Source organism: Nicotiana sylvestris, chromosome 6 (assembly GCF_000393655.2).
Source record: "Nicotiana sylvestris chromosome 6, ASM39365v2, whole genome shotgun sequence".
Classification (NCBI taxonomy): domain Eukaryota; kingdom Viridiplantae; phylum Streptophyta; class Magnoliopsida; order Solanales; family Solanaceae; genus Nicotiana; species Nicotiana sylvestris.
The window spans coordinates 66,105,552-66,122,067 of NC_091062.1; the positions used below are offsets into that span (position 1 = coordinate 66,105,552).

General features: G+C 39.5%; 1 protein-coding gene across 1 annotated transcript; it reads left to right on the forward strand.

The window, feature by feature from the left end:
• Nucleotides 1–9,840: 9,840 nt before the first annotated feature.
• LOC138870722 (uncharacterized) lies at nt 9,841–10,419 on the forward strand. The gene is made up of 2 exons (XM_070148555.1): nt 9,841–10,047; nt 10,153–10,419. Exons 1-2 carry the CDS (start codon nt 9,841–9,843, stop codon nt 10,417–10,419), a joined length of 474 nt encoding a protein of 157 aa, XP_070004656.1.
• The last annotated feature ends 6,097 nt before the right edge of the window (nt 10,420–16,516 follow it).

The following is a 16,516-nucleotide window of genomic DNA, read 5'->3' on the forward strand; positions in this document are numbered from 1 at the left end:
TTTCTGATGGTGACAGATGAACACTGATGCACGTTTCTTTGATATTTTCTGCATCTCCCAGGTTGACAATCTCAGTTTCGTCCAGGTTAGACTTAGGTATGTTCTCAAAATCCTCAACCTCTTTAACAACCTCTTCTGGTATATCATCTTCTTCTGAGTCTATATCTGTTTGTTGCGTTGCCTCGTTGCATGTCACAATCGTCGATTCATCAAGATAAGTAATAGTAATGCTGTGTAAATAAAGTAAACGATAAAAAGTAATAAGAGCAAGATTTATAAGAAACTGAAATGCTTTGATAAATTTCATAATTGTTTTGATCATTGGAGCTCTTATTTCAATATTAAAAATGCGGAAAGAAAGTCAACTAGTGAAAAATAAAGATAATGCATGGTGCTTTGTTCAGCCTTGCTACCCCGAAGCTTTCCGGGCCCTGGTGGTTCTGATGGACCAATTGTTGAGGCGTGCTCCTAGGCTCACAGCTTGTATAGAAGGGCCTTCCTCCCCGTCCTCCTCGAAAATGACACAACAGTCCATATTATCATCTTCCAAAAACAAATTCCTCATCGCCGCCAGTGCTTCCTCTTCTTCTGACCCATATATGACATCGGCTGGCTGGAAGGTCTGCTCTAAGCGAGGTATCGGATGCTCCAGCAAGTAGTAGGGACTGCGCCATAGTGGCAACCAGTGGTTGAACTCCTCCCAAGTGTATTCATATCCCAAACCGAAAGTGGTATCGTGTTTCTTCAACTTGATAGGCTTAGCGATTCCTTGAAGATTCTTTCCAAGTCCCTTGCCAGGTTCGTATCCATACAAATTCAGTATACTTTCAATTTTATTATCCCACCATTTATCCTTGTACACGGCGTTGACTCACTCAATGTGATGGTAGGTTTCTTCGCCTATCTTCCTTCTTCCTCCGATTGCTGGGATGGTCTAGCGACTGTATATGGGATTGCTATCGTTGCCGTGAATAATTACCTCTTGGTGATTCCACTCGAATTTCACTGCTTGATGTAGGGTTGATGCTACAGCCCCAGCGGCATGGATCCAGGGCCGTCCCAATATCAAGTTGTAAGATGCTGGGGCATCTATCACTTGAAAATCAATTTCGAACCAGGTCGGTCCCATTTGCAGACACAAACTGATTTCCCCAATAGTGGACCTTTGGGATCCATCAAAAGCTTTGACATTGATGGCTCCATCCTTGATCTCATGCAGGCTTTTTCCCAATGTTCTGAGAGTCAACAATGGACAAATATTGAGGTTGGACCCTCCGTCAATCAGGATTCTGGTGATGAAATAATCTTCGCACTGCACAGGGATGTGCAATGCCTTGTTGTGGCTTAGCCCTTCAGGTGGAAGCTCATCTTCGTGGAAAGTGATTTTGTGACTCTCCAATACTTGCCCTACCATGTTTGTCATTTCTCCTCCAGTTACGTTGTTGGGCACATATGCCTCGCTCAGCACCTTCAATAAGGCATTCTTATGTGTGTCAGAGCTTTGTAGCAGAGCCAAGATAGAGATTTGGGCTAGCATTTTGTTCAACTGATTAATGACCGAATACTCTTTGGCTTGTATCTTCCTCCAGAAACCATCAGGCCCAGTTTCAGTGATGGTTGGTCGTCCAGAGGCCTGCTTACTGGACTCAGCTAGATGTTTTGGAGTATAAACCCTGCCGGTTCTTATCATACCCTGTGCTGCAATTGCTTCTCCAGATTTGGTTTTCCCTTTCCTTCTCGCCTCGGTAGTGTAATCCCACGGTATGGCCTTTGGATGGAATGGTGTTACGACTGTCATGGCCACCAGAATGGGCACCCTTGCTTTGGGAGGTAATACAGCAACCTCAAATGGTACAGGTGCCTTTGGGGACCCAAACTCGACCTCAATAGGCCCTGGCGTCTTTGTAGAAGAAGGTGCTTCGAACTCAAGTGGTATGGACATGTTCACTTCGGTGTCTCCAAAAGGTTGCATCTGGACCACAGTCGGGTTAAGGGTGACTGTTGGTTTCTTTGGCTCGTCACCTTCAGCGATCAATCCAATCGACCCTTTGGGTTCCCAATCTTCTTCTATCTCAATCATGTGAACACCTCCACCCTTGTGGTCTGGTAGAGGGTTGTTACGGACATTCGGAGTAGGCTCCTTTGCCACAATGATCTTGTTGTCAATTAAGGCTTGGACCTTATCCTTCAGAGAGCGGCACTCATCAATAGTATGCACATTCATGCCGGAATGGTATGCATAGGTTTTGTTTGGGTTGACCCATTGGGAGGGGTTTTCAGGGTTTATGGCAAGGATAGGGGTGACGTAACCAGCAGCTTTGAGCCTTTCATACAGCTGGTCGATAGGTTTAGCAATGGCGGTATACTATTTGGGGGGTCTGCAGTCGAAGTTTGGTCGGGGTCTAGGGAAATTTTGGCGAGGGGGAGGTGATTGATAGTGGGCTTGTTGGGTGTTGTAGGCTTGGTAGATAGGTGCGGGTTGAGAGTATCTGGACGAAGTGGGCTGATATGTGGGAGGTGGAGATGATTGGTAAGTAGGCGGTGGAGCTTGGTAAGAGGGCAAGGGTGCTTGGTAATTTGGGGTAGGCTGATATGTGAGTGGAGGTAATGGGTAGGTTTGGTATTTGATTGGGGACTTTGTTCTCTGTGCAACTGTCACGGCACTCACATCCCTTTTCTTGGATGTGCCACCAGATTGTAAAGCCTTGTTGGTGGCCTGTAATGCTTCAAAGTTTGTGACCATACCAATTTTAATACCTTCCTCGATCCTTTCCCCTAGCTTAATGATGTCGGAAAATTTCTGGCCTTCAATCAACATCAACCTCTCATAATATTGTGGGTCTTGAGCCCGAACGAAAAACCTATTCATTTGTTCTTCTTCTAAAGCCGGCCTGACCTTAGCAGCTTCTGATCTCCAACGAGTAGCATACTCGCGGAATGTCTCCGTAGGTTTCTTCTTTAAGTTCTGGATGTAGAACACATCTGGCGCATTCTCCGTGTTGAATCTAAATCTGTCCATGAAATTGGACGCCATACTTACCTAATTCGACCAGTTCTTCGGGTCTTGGCTAATGTACCAAGATAGAGCATCCCCTTTCAGGTTTCTTATAAAGAGCTTCATGCGAATCTTTTCATCCTTCCCTACTCCGACCAGCTTGTCGCAGTAGGTCCTCAAATGGACTTTGGGATCCTCTGTGCCATCAAACATCTCAAACTTGGGAGGTTTGTACCCCTCGGGCAGTTCGACATCTGGCTGAATGCAAAGGTCTTCATAATTTAATCCCTCGATCCCCTTGCTTCCTTCAACACCCTGAACTCGGCTAGTCAGCTTCTTGAGTTCTGCGGCCAGATTCCTAATAAGAGAGTCTTCTTTCATCAGACTCAGGTGTGCTTGAAATAGGTTGAGTATAGTGTGGTATGGTTTCCACATAGATGGGGGTGTGGTGGAGATGATCATTTGTGGAGTTTAGTGGTTCAGGGATGAGCAGTGGGGTGTTGTTTGAAGTGTGGCATGTGTTGCAGTGGTGATGGGAAGCGGGTTGGTTTCGTGGTTTCGGGATGTTTTGTGGAGGTGTGGGGTTTTGAGTGTTGGGAAAGTTGACATCTGGGGTAGTGAGGGAAAACTACAAGCTTGCCAAGTTCCGAACTTGGTCCAGTTCTTCCTGAAATTTCAACAACTTTTGCTCGAGTTGGGAGGCACTTTCCTTGGAAACCTGAATACCCTGAGGAACCTCTACCCTTTCAACTGATTTCTCCTTTCTGATGTTGCTCAAATCTTCGATTTTTCCCTTGTTCTTGTTTCTGATAGGACTCGGAGGAGGAGGAGGCGTAGGGCCCTTAGATCTTGTGGAGTATGATGACGATGCCATAGTGTACGAACTAAACTTTGGGGAGGGGAATAAAACAAACAAAAAAAATAAAAACAAAGGTAGCAAGTTAGTGCGGGTTGTAAGAAAAAGAAGTTGCGATATTTAAACACATAGTGCGAGAATATAATTCGTGTCCTAATTTGGGAGCCTCGTTGTGCCCGAGGTAGGCCTAGCGACAAGTTGATTTGGAGAACTTATAATGCTAAATGCCTCATTTTATTGATAAAAATAAGATGAATCCCAAAACGACACTAAAAATAGCAGAAAATAAAATGTCACTAATGGCCATTGGTTTTATTACATTCTTAAAGCAAAAGAAAAGACTCCTAGCTACTTGGTCCCAGAAGGACCTTCTTCAGGTTGAATGTTTTCGTTGATCAGATCCTCCAGCTCGTGCAGATTTTCTAGTAAGAATGCCCTCGCCAGGCGTTCTCCTTTGCCTTCCTCCATGTTTTGACAGTCGATGACTCTTTTCCTCACTTTCCTTTCCAACTCCAGCAGACTGTATTCCAGATATTCCAGCTTCTCACTAGCCCTGGTGACTCTTTCTTTCCATTCGTTGATTTGGTTACTTGATGGGAGGTTCCTCCACCAGGTCAACAAGAGTGAGGGTATGTTGACCATACCAAAGTCGGGAACTTTGTCATTCATTTCTGCAAAACAAAAGGGTGAGGCCATACTTCTGACAGATTCGTCTATTAAATATCAACAATTAGCATGAGCAGCATTTAGTTCTCCAAATAAATGCATAGATATGGTAATGTCCGTTTGGGTTCCAAGGGAACCCAGTGGACTTTGGACAAGGCTATCTTAAAGAGTTATTATACGGACAACATAACTGACTCGGCTAGGTTTGACAGTGATGCGTGCACAATTGAACAGAGTAAGGTTTCTATGGGTATTAGACAGGTACCCTTGAGCTGACAACTCAAAAGGGAAATGCACGAAACCATCGACTGCACCGCTGATCGACTGGTTTTACCGCAAATACGCCTTTGCCAAATTTAGGGGGTGATAATATTGGAAGGGCGCAACCACTCATTATAAGCGTTGCTATGGTATTTTGTTTGGCACGAGTGGAATATGATGTTGAATATACAATTACAAGAATGAAACAAGTTGTCACGTATTTGCACGTTCATAAAGTAATGATTACAATAATTGCTCATAATTACAACGGCATTGAAGGAAAGCGGTAAAAGAAAGCATTAAAGAAAAAAAACAAAGAGCCAAGTCAGTTTCATAGCAGAAAAGAGGTAAAGACATTAAATAAAGGTAATAAAGAAGCAGTGAAGTCACAAGTAACATGAGATGGTAAAAGCCTAAAGAAGTCCCCAGCGGAGTCGCCATGCTGTCGCGCCCTCTTTTTCTAAAAGCGAAATCGGGTTCATGACATTTGGGAGGACAACTCATTCCCTCTTGGGAATTGGGTTTTTTGGGTTGAAGAGTCGCCACCTAATGATTAAAGTGCATTAGGACAATAAAGAAGAGTTCGAGTTGGAAAACCAGAGTTCGGGTAAGGGCTAGAAATTATCTCGAGGGGAAGGTGTTAGGCACCCCCCAAGATCCACTAGTGTGGTTCCCGGCCATGTTACAATTGTGACTTTAACTAACAAGTAAGCAAATAAAGGTCTCAAATAGAAGGGGATTTACACATAATGTTGCAAGTGAATTGAAAGTTTGAAGAAAGATAAAGAAAATAGAAATCTTAAGCAAATAGTCTGGATAGTTAAAAATGGGATAACAAGTAAAGAGGAAGGGGTCCTAGGTTTACAAATAATATGGATCACATCAATGCAATACCCGGCAATCACTCCTCAGAAGAGGGGTCGCACGTGGTATTAGCGCACCGGTCATCATGTCCATATCTACCCTTTCCCACCCCGTTAAGGTATTAAACGCGGAATAGTGTCGTTACTTATTGCATGCTATTACTCGTCCCGATCCTATCAGTCCCGGAGGCATTTGGAACTACTAGTCCTAAAGGGAGGGAGGTTGGGGCTTTTCAGAGTTTTAAAAGGACAAAATTCTAATGCGACAAACAAAACACATAAGCAAGTAGGGGGAAACAAATAGCAGTTTAAGGGCTCAAACAGGCCTCCTCACTTAAAGGAGCAAATTATTTAGCATGACTTCAAATACTGGTTATAGTCTGAATTAAATTTAAAGCAATAGGACATGCTGCTTCATCACATATTTCTCAGATGAGGAGCCCAAATTAGGCCTTGTCTGGTTTCAGTTTATTAAAACTAACACAATTAAACAATTACCTACTGCTTACCTAGGTGGAAGTAAACTGATTTTAAAAAAGGGTTACTGATTTTAGAACCAATTAAATTCTGCAGATATTAAACAAACATTACTACTGATTTTAGACTTATAGATAAAATAGATGAATCAGATTCAGACGGATGCTTCTATAGGCATGATTTCTAATCGTTATTGATTTTAAAACGATTATGTAAGTGCAAGAGCCCTATAGGCATGGTATCTAGAATGAAGTTGATTATTATTAAACCTATGATTGTTTGCCTAACGACAGATGAATATGCAGAAATGCAGAAACAAAACTATAGTCATGATTTCTATATGCAGAAACTTATAGGCATGGTTTCTAATGCAGTAATGAAACAACTTATAGGCAAGATTTCTATGTGTAATGCATAACTTATAGGAAGGATTTCTAAATGCCTAAGTGCAGAAACTTATACATGATTTCTATATGCAAAAACTTATAGGCATGGTTTCTAATGTAATAATGAGACAACTTATAGGCATGAGTACTATATGATATGCATAAATGCAAAATTTGTAATTAGTAATCCCTATGAGCATGTTGTTTACCCATATGCATACATAAATGACCCTTCCCTTTTTCACTAGAACCCCATAGTTATTACAAATTATTACAGACCCAAATAAATAAATAAAAGTACATCAGAACTTACCAAACAGCCTAATTCAGACTCAAGGTCTAGCAATATGAGATAAACCAACTTCCAGGATCCGTTTTCCAAAAAGCCTTTCTCTTATTTGGGATGTGTCAAAGTTCCCGAGAGCCTCAAAGGGACTCAGGGAAGTGCTTACACCCCAAACACATTTGCAGAATTAGATTATAGTGTAGTGTGGAAGAGTCAGCCCTAAAATGTCCAAGTTCAGAGGGAACTCAGGGTCCCAAAGCATGGCACATAAGAGGGGGACAGAACTTAGAATCTAAGAGTAAGTGTATGTGCATAGAGGGGAATTAGGGAAGGCCATGGCAGGCAGGTGGTCATGCCGAGCAATTTAAGAGTACTGGCACACCCTGACCAGCCTGTCAGCCAAAATTGGGAGTTAGGATCCATTGAGGATCAGGTTTGGACCTGGGCAGTAATTTGGATACTGCCAGGCCATGAACCTTAACTCAAACACATAGAAGGGAATAGGGGTAGGGATTCATAACAGAAAACAGATGCAAGGAAATAACAAACATAGTTAACATTAATCATGAACAACAAAGTAAACAGGATTGCAGAAAACTGTAAATAAACACATACTGGGGTGAGGCAGGAAAGCTAAATTAGAACATACCAGTTTTAGGGAAAACAAACAAGTAAAAGTAGTCTTGAAAAAGCCAAATTGCAAGCAAAAGTTCCAAAAGATCCCAGAAAAGAGCAGAATGTTGTAAGAGTATTGAACTCAAAGCAATAAAGTGTGTAAGTAAGTTGAAAGTATTGATCTAAAAGTTCGAGGTATTGAACTCGAAGTTGTCTTAAAAGTGCAGAAGGGTAGTCCCTTTTATAGTGCAGAGAAACAAGTAAGAAAGGCAAGGAAATATCATCGAAATCGATCTCCCTTTGGTTAAGGGATTCTGATTCCAACGGGTAAAACCCAGTTAAGGAAATAAATCTAATTAAAACCTTTCAAAGTAGCACAAAAGGGGTAAATACATAAAAGTTATTTAGGGAAAACCATCAATGGTACACGGTTTGTGCCAAATATGGCAAGGGAATCAATCAAACAGCCATGAAACCAAAATTACAGGTTCAATTCGAATGAACCAAGTCAAGAAAGGTAAAGGGGGTTCAATCGAAGAAAAATCACTGACAATTCGTCAGCCTTATTAAAAGGATTTCAGAATCAATCAATCAATTGGTAAAAACCTTTTGAAAGAGAAATTTCACATATATAAAACATATCAATCAAACGAAAGGAATCGTTAGGTTACTCAAAAGAAGAGTCTAAAATTGAAATCCTTAGAGTCACAAACAAAAGGGAATCGAGTTCAGTTACAGACTCATAGTGAGTCTGAAAGCCTAGGGTCCCAAACTGGAACCCTAATATCACTTGCCAAAGAAACCCCCAAATCCTAGGGTTTTGAATTGAGTCAGACATAGAGGTGAGAGAGCAGGTCAATGAAAGAAGCTCAGAAGTTTCTTCCAAAGACTTTATGAAAAACAAACATACATGATAGAAAGAACTAATTCAAGGTCATGAGAACATGTTTGAGAAAACTCGGAGTTTAAGCAAGTTCAGAAGAAAGAGATAATACGAGCTTAAACAAAAGCAGGTGAAATATGCTTAGCAATAACACAAACAAAGCTAAATAAAGTGAACAAAATCAAAGAACTCACAGTCAACACATATAGTAGAAGAGTAAGGGAAACATAACACGGATTAACATGTGAGTACATGAGTAACGTGTATAGTAGAAAAAGGAAGTAGAAGAACAGTACATGCATAGTAAAAGAAGTCATACGATCATAATACAGACAAACACACATAAAGAAAGAACAAAACGAATCAGAAAGATGCTTTTTAAAAACCTTTCAGAAACCCTAAATCGAAATTAAACAATTTTGAAAAGAGAATTTGGGGAAAACCTTTAAAAAGTTCAATAGAACACAGACATTTTGCAGATCTAAGAAAATAAGCAAGTAAAGAACCTCGGACAGCTTAGGGTTTCAGAGAAAACCCTAGAGATGAGAAAGGTCTTGAGGAAAGTCAGATCCTGAGTCAAAAAAGCTCATAGTGCTTGAATATGCCGGAGTAATGGCCGGAGAAGCCATAGATCTACAGATCTGAGAAGGATCTGAAGGACAACCATCGAGGTCAGGTCTCGAAGCTTCGAAAAACCATGGTTTACTGATGGAGGGGAGTGAGTACCAACCATCCATGGCCTGAGAAGCCATGGATTCCGGTGGAGTGGTGGTTAAAGATAGGTAGAAGAAGGCTAGGGTTTCGGAGAGTTTGAGAGATGAGAGGTTTCAAAGGCGACTGAGAGATGGGAAATGAGGGATTAGGGTAGTCGTTTGGGGTTAAAAAAAGGTAAGGGTGGTTTATGGCCGTTGATCAAAATGATCAACGGCCTGGATCAATAATAGGAACCGGGCGGGTCACTTGGAATTGGGTCGTGGGTTGGGTCCAAATGAAATTGGGCTGGTTTAATTGAGTCAAATTAAGGGCTATAATTGAAATGTAATGGGGTTGTTATTGAAATAAGAAATGGGGCTAAATATTAAATAACCAATTTCCCTTTTTATTTTATAAAAAAAAAGGAAGATGATTTTAAAAAGCAAATTAAAAGTACTGAAACAATTAATAGTATATAATATTGATTTAAAAATACTGGACCCAATTTTACAATTATAAAATGCTATTAATCTTAAAGTAGGCTATAATTGCAATTATATGCAATTTAGTCTTTTAAATACTAAATAAATTTGTAAAAATATACAAAAATCACCTTAACTATATTTTAGTATAAATATGGGAATAAAATAAATTATTCACCAAAATTGATGATTTTGGAAGTAATTATTGGTCTTTATACTGCTAAAATAGACAATAAATTGATTTTAAAACTTAAGAATTAGAAAAAAAATACTAAAACTCTTGGGCATGCTTATATATGTATGTGTATGCTATTTTGAAAGCATTTTGTTTATAAAAATACATAGGGAAAATTGGGTTTCAACATGAGTTCCATACAATGTTCGCGTCTTGGCCTTTTGTTGCTTGGGGCATGGACGTCATTGGACCAATTGAACCAGCGGCATCAAATGGGCACAGGTTCATTCTGGTAGCCATCAATTATTTCACTAAGTCTATTGAAGCTATGACTTTCAAATCTGTGACCAAGAAGGCAGTGGTTGACTTTGTTCACGCGAACATCATTTGTCAGTTTGGAATTTCGAAGGTAATCATCCCGGATAATGGTGCTAATCTTAACAGTCACTTGATGAAATAAGTATGTCAACATTTCAAGATTACGCATTGAATTTCCACTCCATATCGCCCCAAGGCAAATGGAGCTGTTGAGGCGGCTAACAAGAACATAAAGAAGATACTTCGAAAGATGGTGCAAGGTTCTAGGCAATGGCATGAAAAGTTGCCTTTTGCTTTGTTGGGTTACCCCACTATTGTTCGCACTTCGGTAGGTACAACTCCTAATTTGTTGGTATATAGTACTAAAGTAGTGATACCCGCGAAAGTTGAAATTCCATCCCTTCGGATTGTTGCTGAAGCAGAAATTGATGATGATGAGTGGATCAAAACCCGATTGGAGTAACTAAGTCTGATTGATGAGAAAAGACTGGCGGCGGTATGTCATGGTCAGTTGTATCAAAAGAGAATGGCAAGAGAATACAACAAGAAGGTGCGTCCCCGGAAATTTGAAGTGGGTCAGCAAGTATTGGAACGCATCCTTCCACATCAGGCTGAAGCTAGAGGCAAGTTTGCCCCTAAATTGGTAGGGGTTGTTCGTTGTAACAAGAGTGTTGTCCAATGGTGCTTTGTATTTAACAGATATAGAAGGCAAATGTGTAGATATGGCTATCAATTCTGACGCAGTCAAAAGATATTATGTATGATTTCTTTGGTTTGTCCAATTGTGTCATTTGTACTTGGCATGTTTTAAATATTGGAATGACGAAAGCATTTTATTCTGCTATCTAAACACTTTATCCTTTGTTACCCCTTTTGAGCCTTATTTATTTTCTTTCATACCCCTCATTTGGAATCAGAAGCAAGTTTAGAAATACGGATATAGAAAATATAAATAAAAAGAGAAAAGAGGAAAAGAGAAGAGTAAAGAAAAGAAAGAAAAGAAAAAAAAAGAAAAAGAAAAAAAGAGAGAAAAGAAAAAGAGAAAAGTAACAAAAACAAAGCAATTCCTATGTCATGAACTACGTTCGACCTGATTCCTTTTAAGGATACGTAGGCAGCCTCACAGTTCGGTCCCCAAGCAAAGAAACTAGGGCAGAAGTTGCGGTTTTGTAAAAGATCTGATTCCAAAAGTTGTAATTCTGAACTCATTCAAGTTGTTTTGAGCTTTTATGATATCCTTTCTTTCTAACCTTATCCAAAAGCCTACATTTTGGTCCAAAGAAAGACCTTCTGATCAATCTTTGGGGAATGCCAAGTCAAGCGAGATAGAGGTATGATTCACATCAGGGGCAACACTCCGTTGTACACAAGGAAAGTGAATAAATGAGAGAGTCTTATTGGTGAAAACCCTCACGGGCACCGTAAGGCGATGGAAAGCTGAAAGAAATTAAAATGAGAGAGTCTTATTGGTGAAAACCCTCACGGGTACCGTAAGGCGACAGTGAGTTGAGAGATTAACAAATGAGATAGGTTTGTTGGTGAGTTGAGAGATGAACAAATGAGAGAGGTTTGTTGGTGAAAACCCTTCAGGACGCCACAAGCCGAATAAGGGTGATGACTTTTCAAAGAAATTGGATTATGGGAACCCCGAGCATGAAGTATGAAGACTGAAAGGTGATTGGTTGAATGGACTAGGCTGATTAATCTGAAATGCAGGTCATGACCATTGGTGCCAGCTGCCTCACTCAGATAAGTCTCTTTCCCTTTTCTTCCTCAAACAGTCATCCTGTTTCGAATTTTCTTCTTTATCCCTAACTCTCGAAGTCATTGCATTTCATTTCTTTAGGGTCTACTGCTCTAAGTCTTTTCCAATATTAGCCTTGTTAAGCAAGCAAAAAAGGATTTCAAAGCTTATTACCAACTTTCAAATTGCACAAAGCAAAGTGCGGCCAAAGCATACCAGAAATAGCATGATGCAAAATGGAAAATAAGGTGTTAGTGGAAGTTCAGGTGGTTGAGTAGTTTCGTGAACTTTTGGGAAATACAGAGGTTCAAATTGGAAGGGTAGAAATGTAAAACAGCAGGATGAGTGTGAGGCATTCAGGTCATTCAGGGTCCTGTGGTTGAGGCTCAATCAGAAGGTCAAACAATTCTTTGCCAGTCCAAGGCAGCTAATCAGAACAAAGCATGGCAGTGGAAAGGCCACCTCTAGCAAGAATGCCGCAAACTAACCACCACATTTTTTTAAACTGATAAGATTTCTTTGATTGAAACAGGGGCGGGAAATTTTATTTGTTCCGGAGGAACCCTCCGTAAGGAAAGCATGTGCTAGACACATTCGGCCATAAATTTTCAGGACCCTCCAAGATAATGGGACCTAGTTGAATTTCAAGACCTTCATAGATAACAAGATTTGGCGTAAGTTCTACCTTTAGGAAATACAATTTAGTTTTAAAGTTTTCACTCTTGAGATGAGATTTATTTTGAAATTTTCAAGGCCCTACGGGTTAATGGGATGTAGCTCTTAAATTTTTAGAGCTCTTTTGGGTAACATGATTCAATTAACACTCACAGATGTGCCAGTTACATAACTAGGGCAGAAAAGTTTCTTCTGTTTTGTCTATTTTGTTGTAATGGCAGGCGCCCACCTAGAGAACAAGGGAATACAGTTCAAAGTTTCGGCAATCAAGCGCCCATCTAGAAAACAAGGGAATACAGTTCAAGTTTTGGCAATCAGGCGCCCACCTGGAGAACAAGGGAATACAGTTCAAGTTTTGGCAATCAGGCGCCCACCTAGAGAACAAGGGGATACAGTTCAAGTTTTGGTAATCAGGTGCCCACCTGGAGAACAAGGGAATACAGTTCAAGTTTTGGTAATCAGGCGCCCACCAGGAGAACAAGGGAATATAGTTCAAGTTTCGGCAATCAGGCGCCCACCTGGAGAACTAGGGAATACAATTCAAGTTTCGGCAATTAGGCTCCACCTGGAGAACAAGTGAATACAGTTCAAGTTTTGGAAATCAGACGCCCACCTGGAGTTCAAGGGAATACAGTTCAAGTTTTGGCAATCAGGCACCCACCTGGAGAATAAGGGAATACAGTTCAAGTTTTGGCAATCAGGCGCCCACCTGGAGAACAAGGGAATACAGTTCAAGTTTTGGCAATCAGGCGCCCACCGGGAGAACAAGGGAATACAGTTCAAGTTTTGACAATCAGGCGCCCACCTAGAGAACAAAGGAATACAGTTTAAGTATTGGCAGCATGCGCCCACCTGGAAAACAAGGGAATTCATTTCAGAATTCAATTCGAGTTAGCAACAACAGAAGCTCGCCTTGAGAGTACGAGTCAATAGTTCAAGATGCATGACAAAATATCAAAAGTTCCAAAAACAAGTTTGAAGATATGTAGATAGGATTCTTGTAACTCATAGATCATAGTTTAGCCTAGTTTCTTTTCATTTTTTTCTCGGTGTAATAAGGGGTTCAACAAGCAGTAGCAGTAGCAGCAGCAACAACAATGAAATCATAGCTTTCCGATAGTCCCAGCTACCAAAACTTCCAGAACTATACTGACCTGATTCCTTTTTAGCCAAGGATATATAGGCAACCTCGGAAGCAAGGTTCTGTCAGATCTTTCAAAAAACGCTTCCCACAGAGTATCCAAAAAGGCAAAAATCGCTCGTATCCGCTCACTTTATCTTTGCCCAAAAATTCCTCATATTTCCGAGTAAAGAGGGGCAGCTATGAACACGTGATTTTTGCCCTATATGAAATACTCCTATAAATTTAAAAAATAGAAAATTTTTTCCAATTGTTTACATTTTATAGGATTTTTGTAGGAATTTTTTGTTAATTGTTTGCATTTTTGTGCATGTTTACTTTTATTAAAATCATGAAAAATACCAAAAATATCATGCATTGCATTTAGATTTTGTTTCCATGTTTTAGGATTAATTAATTGCTTTATTAAAGTGAAAATCACAAAAATGGCTCGTTTTTACATTTTTAGTTTTTAACTTTAGATTAGTGATTTTTCTCTTTTAATTTAGGGTCAACAAATTGTTATAAATGTTATAATTAGGTAATTTACTTAATTTTAAAATTTAGATTAATTTAGGATTTTAATTTAGGATTTTTAATGAAAGAAAAAGAAAAGAAAACAAAAGGAAAAAGGGAATTGAAAAAAAAAAGGGGATTAAATTAGCTTTGAAATTGGGCCAGTTTGCACCCAAAATTTTCCCCAACCCAAGTCCAAATAATTAACTTACCAGGTCCAGTCCCTCACTTAACCAAACGACACTGTTCCATGACTAGCGAATCCCATCCGTTGATCTCGTTTGATTGAACAGATGGGAACCTTCCCATTAATATAAAACAGTCCTAAACGCCCCCCCCCCCCTTCAAACCCTCCTCATTTTAGTCTCTCACCCAAACCCTAGCCGCCCTAAAACTCTCTGCTGCCTCCGTCCCCAACCGCCCACTGGAAATCGCCTCACGGTGGTTCCGGTGCTCCAAACCTCCCCAAATTTTCACCAGGAAATCCCCGTCCTCTCCTTTTTCTAAATCCATAAACAATTTCCCCAAAAACACCGCCCAAAGCCACCAATTTCAGATCTGAAAATCAACCCCAAAACCCTAGTTCACCCAAGTACACCCAAAATTTCATCATACCATCTCCTCACTCCCTTCACCATTCATATGTCACTGATGTCCCCAAACAACCCTACAAAACTCTACAATTCCAAATCCAAGATAACTTCTGTCCGGTTCGAAGAAAAGCACCAAGTTGCTGCTTCAATTTTGTTTGAATCCCAAGCTTCTTTGTTGTTTTCCTTCGAATATTAGGCTTCCAGGAGTCTTTTCTTCCAAGGAGATTCGGTCAAAGCCATGCAAGACCGGATCCCTTGAAGTAAAAGACCTCTATTGGTCAATCGAGGTGGAGACAAACCTCAAAAGCCATCTTGTTTGTTTTCTACTCCTCAAATGGTAAGGTCTCATTTACCTCTCCATTTTTTCTTTCTCTTTTCTTCAAAATTCGAGTCAGTTTCCTTCTAGGTTGATTTTCAGTTGACTAAACTTTGTGTTCTTCATTTTTGAGAATCATCCCTGTTTCAGTCATTGGTCATATTCAAAATCAGTTGCTTAGGGGGTAATTAATTTAGTTTCAATTCATGATTAATTTAGCTTAAGTCTTGAAGTAGTTTTTTTTTGCTGTCATAGTTGTTAGTTCCCTTTTGTTTGCTCTGATTGCATGATTAGCCTATATTGTTAGTTAGTTGTTTTAATTAATGCATAATTAGTTTAGGTTCAGTTTTATTCAAGTTTGTTTGTTTGTTTGACTCATCTGCCTCTGTTTATCATTAAACTGATAGTCTGATAAGCCTTATGAAGTTTTCTTATGGATCTGGTTCAGTTTAGAGATTAGGTTTATTTTTAAAATTTTCAGATATCTTGCCTTTTAACTTTGATTGTTTTCTTCAATTACTGATAGTGGCCCATTGGATTCTGTTTGATAGGATTTGTAATTGTTAAAAAACTCCTAGGATCTTAATTGAACAATTGAAAACTTAGGATGTTAATTTGGGAATAGGAAATAGGATTTTCATATGAGAAGCTTCTAGAATTTGGGGCAGCTAGCTCAATTTTGGCCAACATAAATGCTAAAACCAATTGAAAGCTGTCAGCTGTCCCAATTCTGTTAAAAAAAAGATGTTGTGTGAGGGAATAATTCTCATTATGTTTCTACAACACATGGAACTCTTAAGGGCTATATATAGACCCTTTCCTTCACACACAAATTAGAGATTTTAGACCCTAGAAAAAGACCCTAAAAGTTCTGCATTGTTTAGCTAAAAAAATTTGATTTTTTCACAAGAAAAACTAGGGAAGTTCTTTGAAATTTTCGGGTTCTAAAAGGCTGAAACGTGGTTTAGTTGTGGAAGTTGTGTTGTTGCTGCTGGATTTCTATTTTGCTTTCATTTATGCTGACTTCAAGGCTCATTTTATTCTATTTGTTGTATTCAGGCACTCTCATGAACCTCTGAATGGAAAATGAAGATGCACAACATGTTTAGTTAGTTGTTTTTTGCAATAATAAGATCCAGTTTATTTGGTTAGCTCTTATGTTTTTTTTGTCTGGAAATAGTTTAAATCAGGACATTAGCTTGAAACCAGTATTCATGAGAATGATCATTTAGCCTTAGTTAGCCCATGTATGGTTCTCAATAATTTGAAAATTGGCAGGCAGACATAGTAGTTTACATGGGTTTTGCTAGGACTTGCTGGATTTTGAAAATGTTTCATATAGTCATGATTAAGTATTTACAATGCTAGTTTATTCTGTTTTTTTAACAAGTCAAGTTAGCTGAAGTTTTTCTTTCAATTAACATGTCATTATGCTCAATTTAACATGCAACGTTTCACGGCCTGTAGATAATATGATTGATTCAGTATATTGATCTCCAGTTTAGCATTGTATGTGTGTGTCTAAAGTAGCCAAGTATCAAGAAGGTCTTCAGTTCAGCATTGGGCCTGATGAGTTAGCATGTTTGACATGAGGCC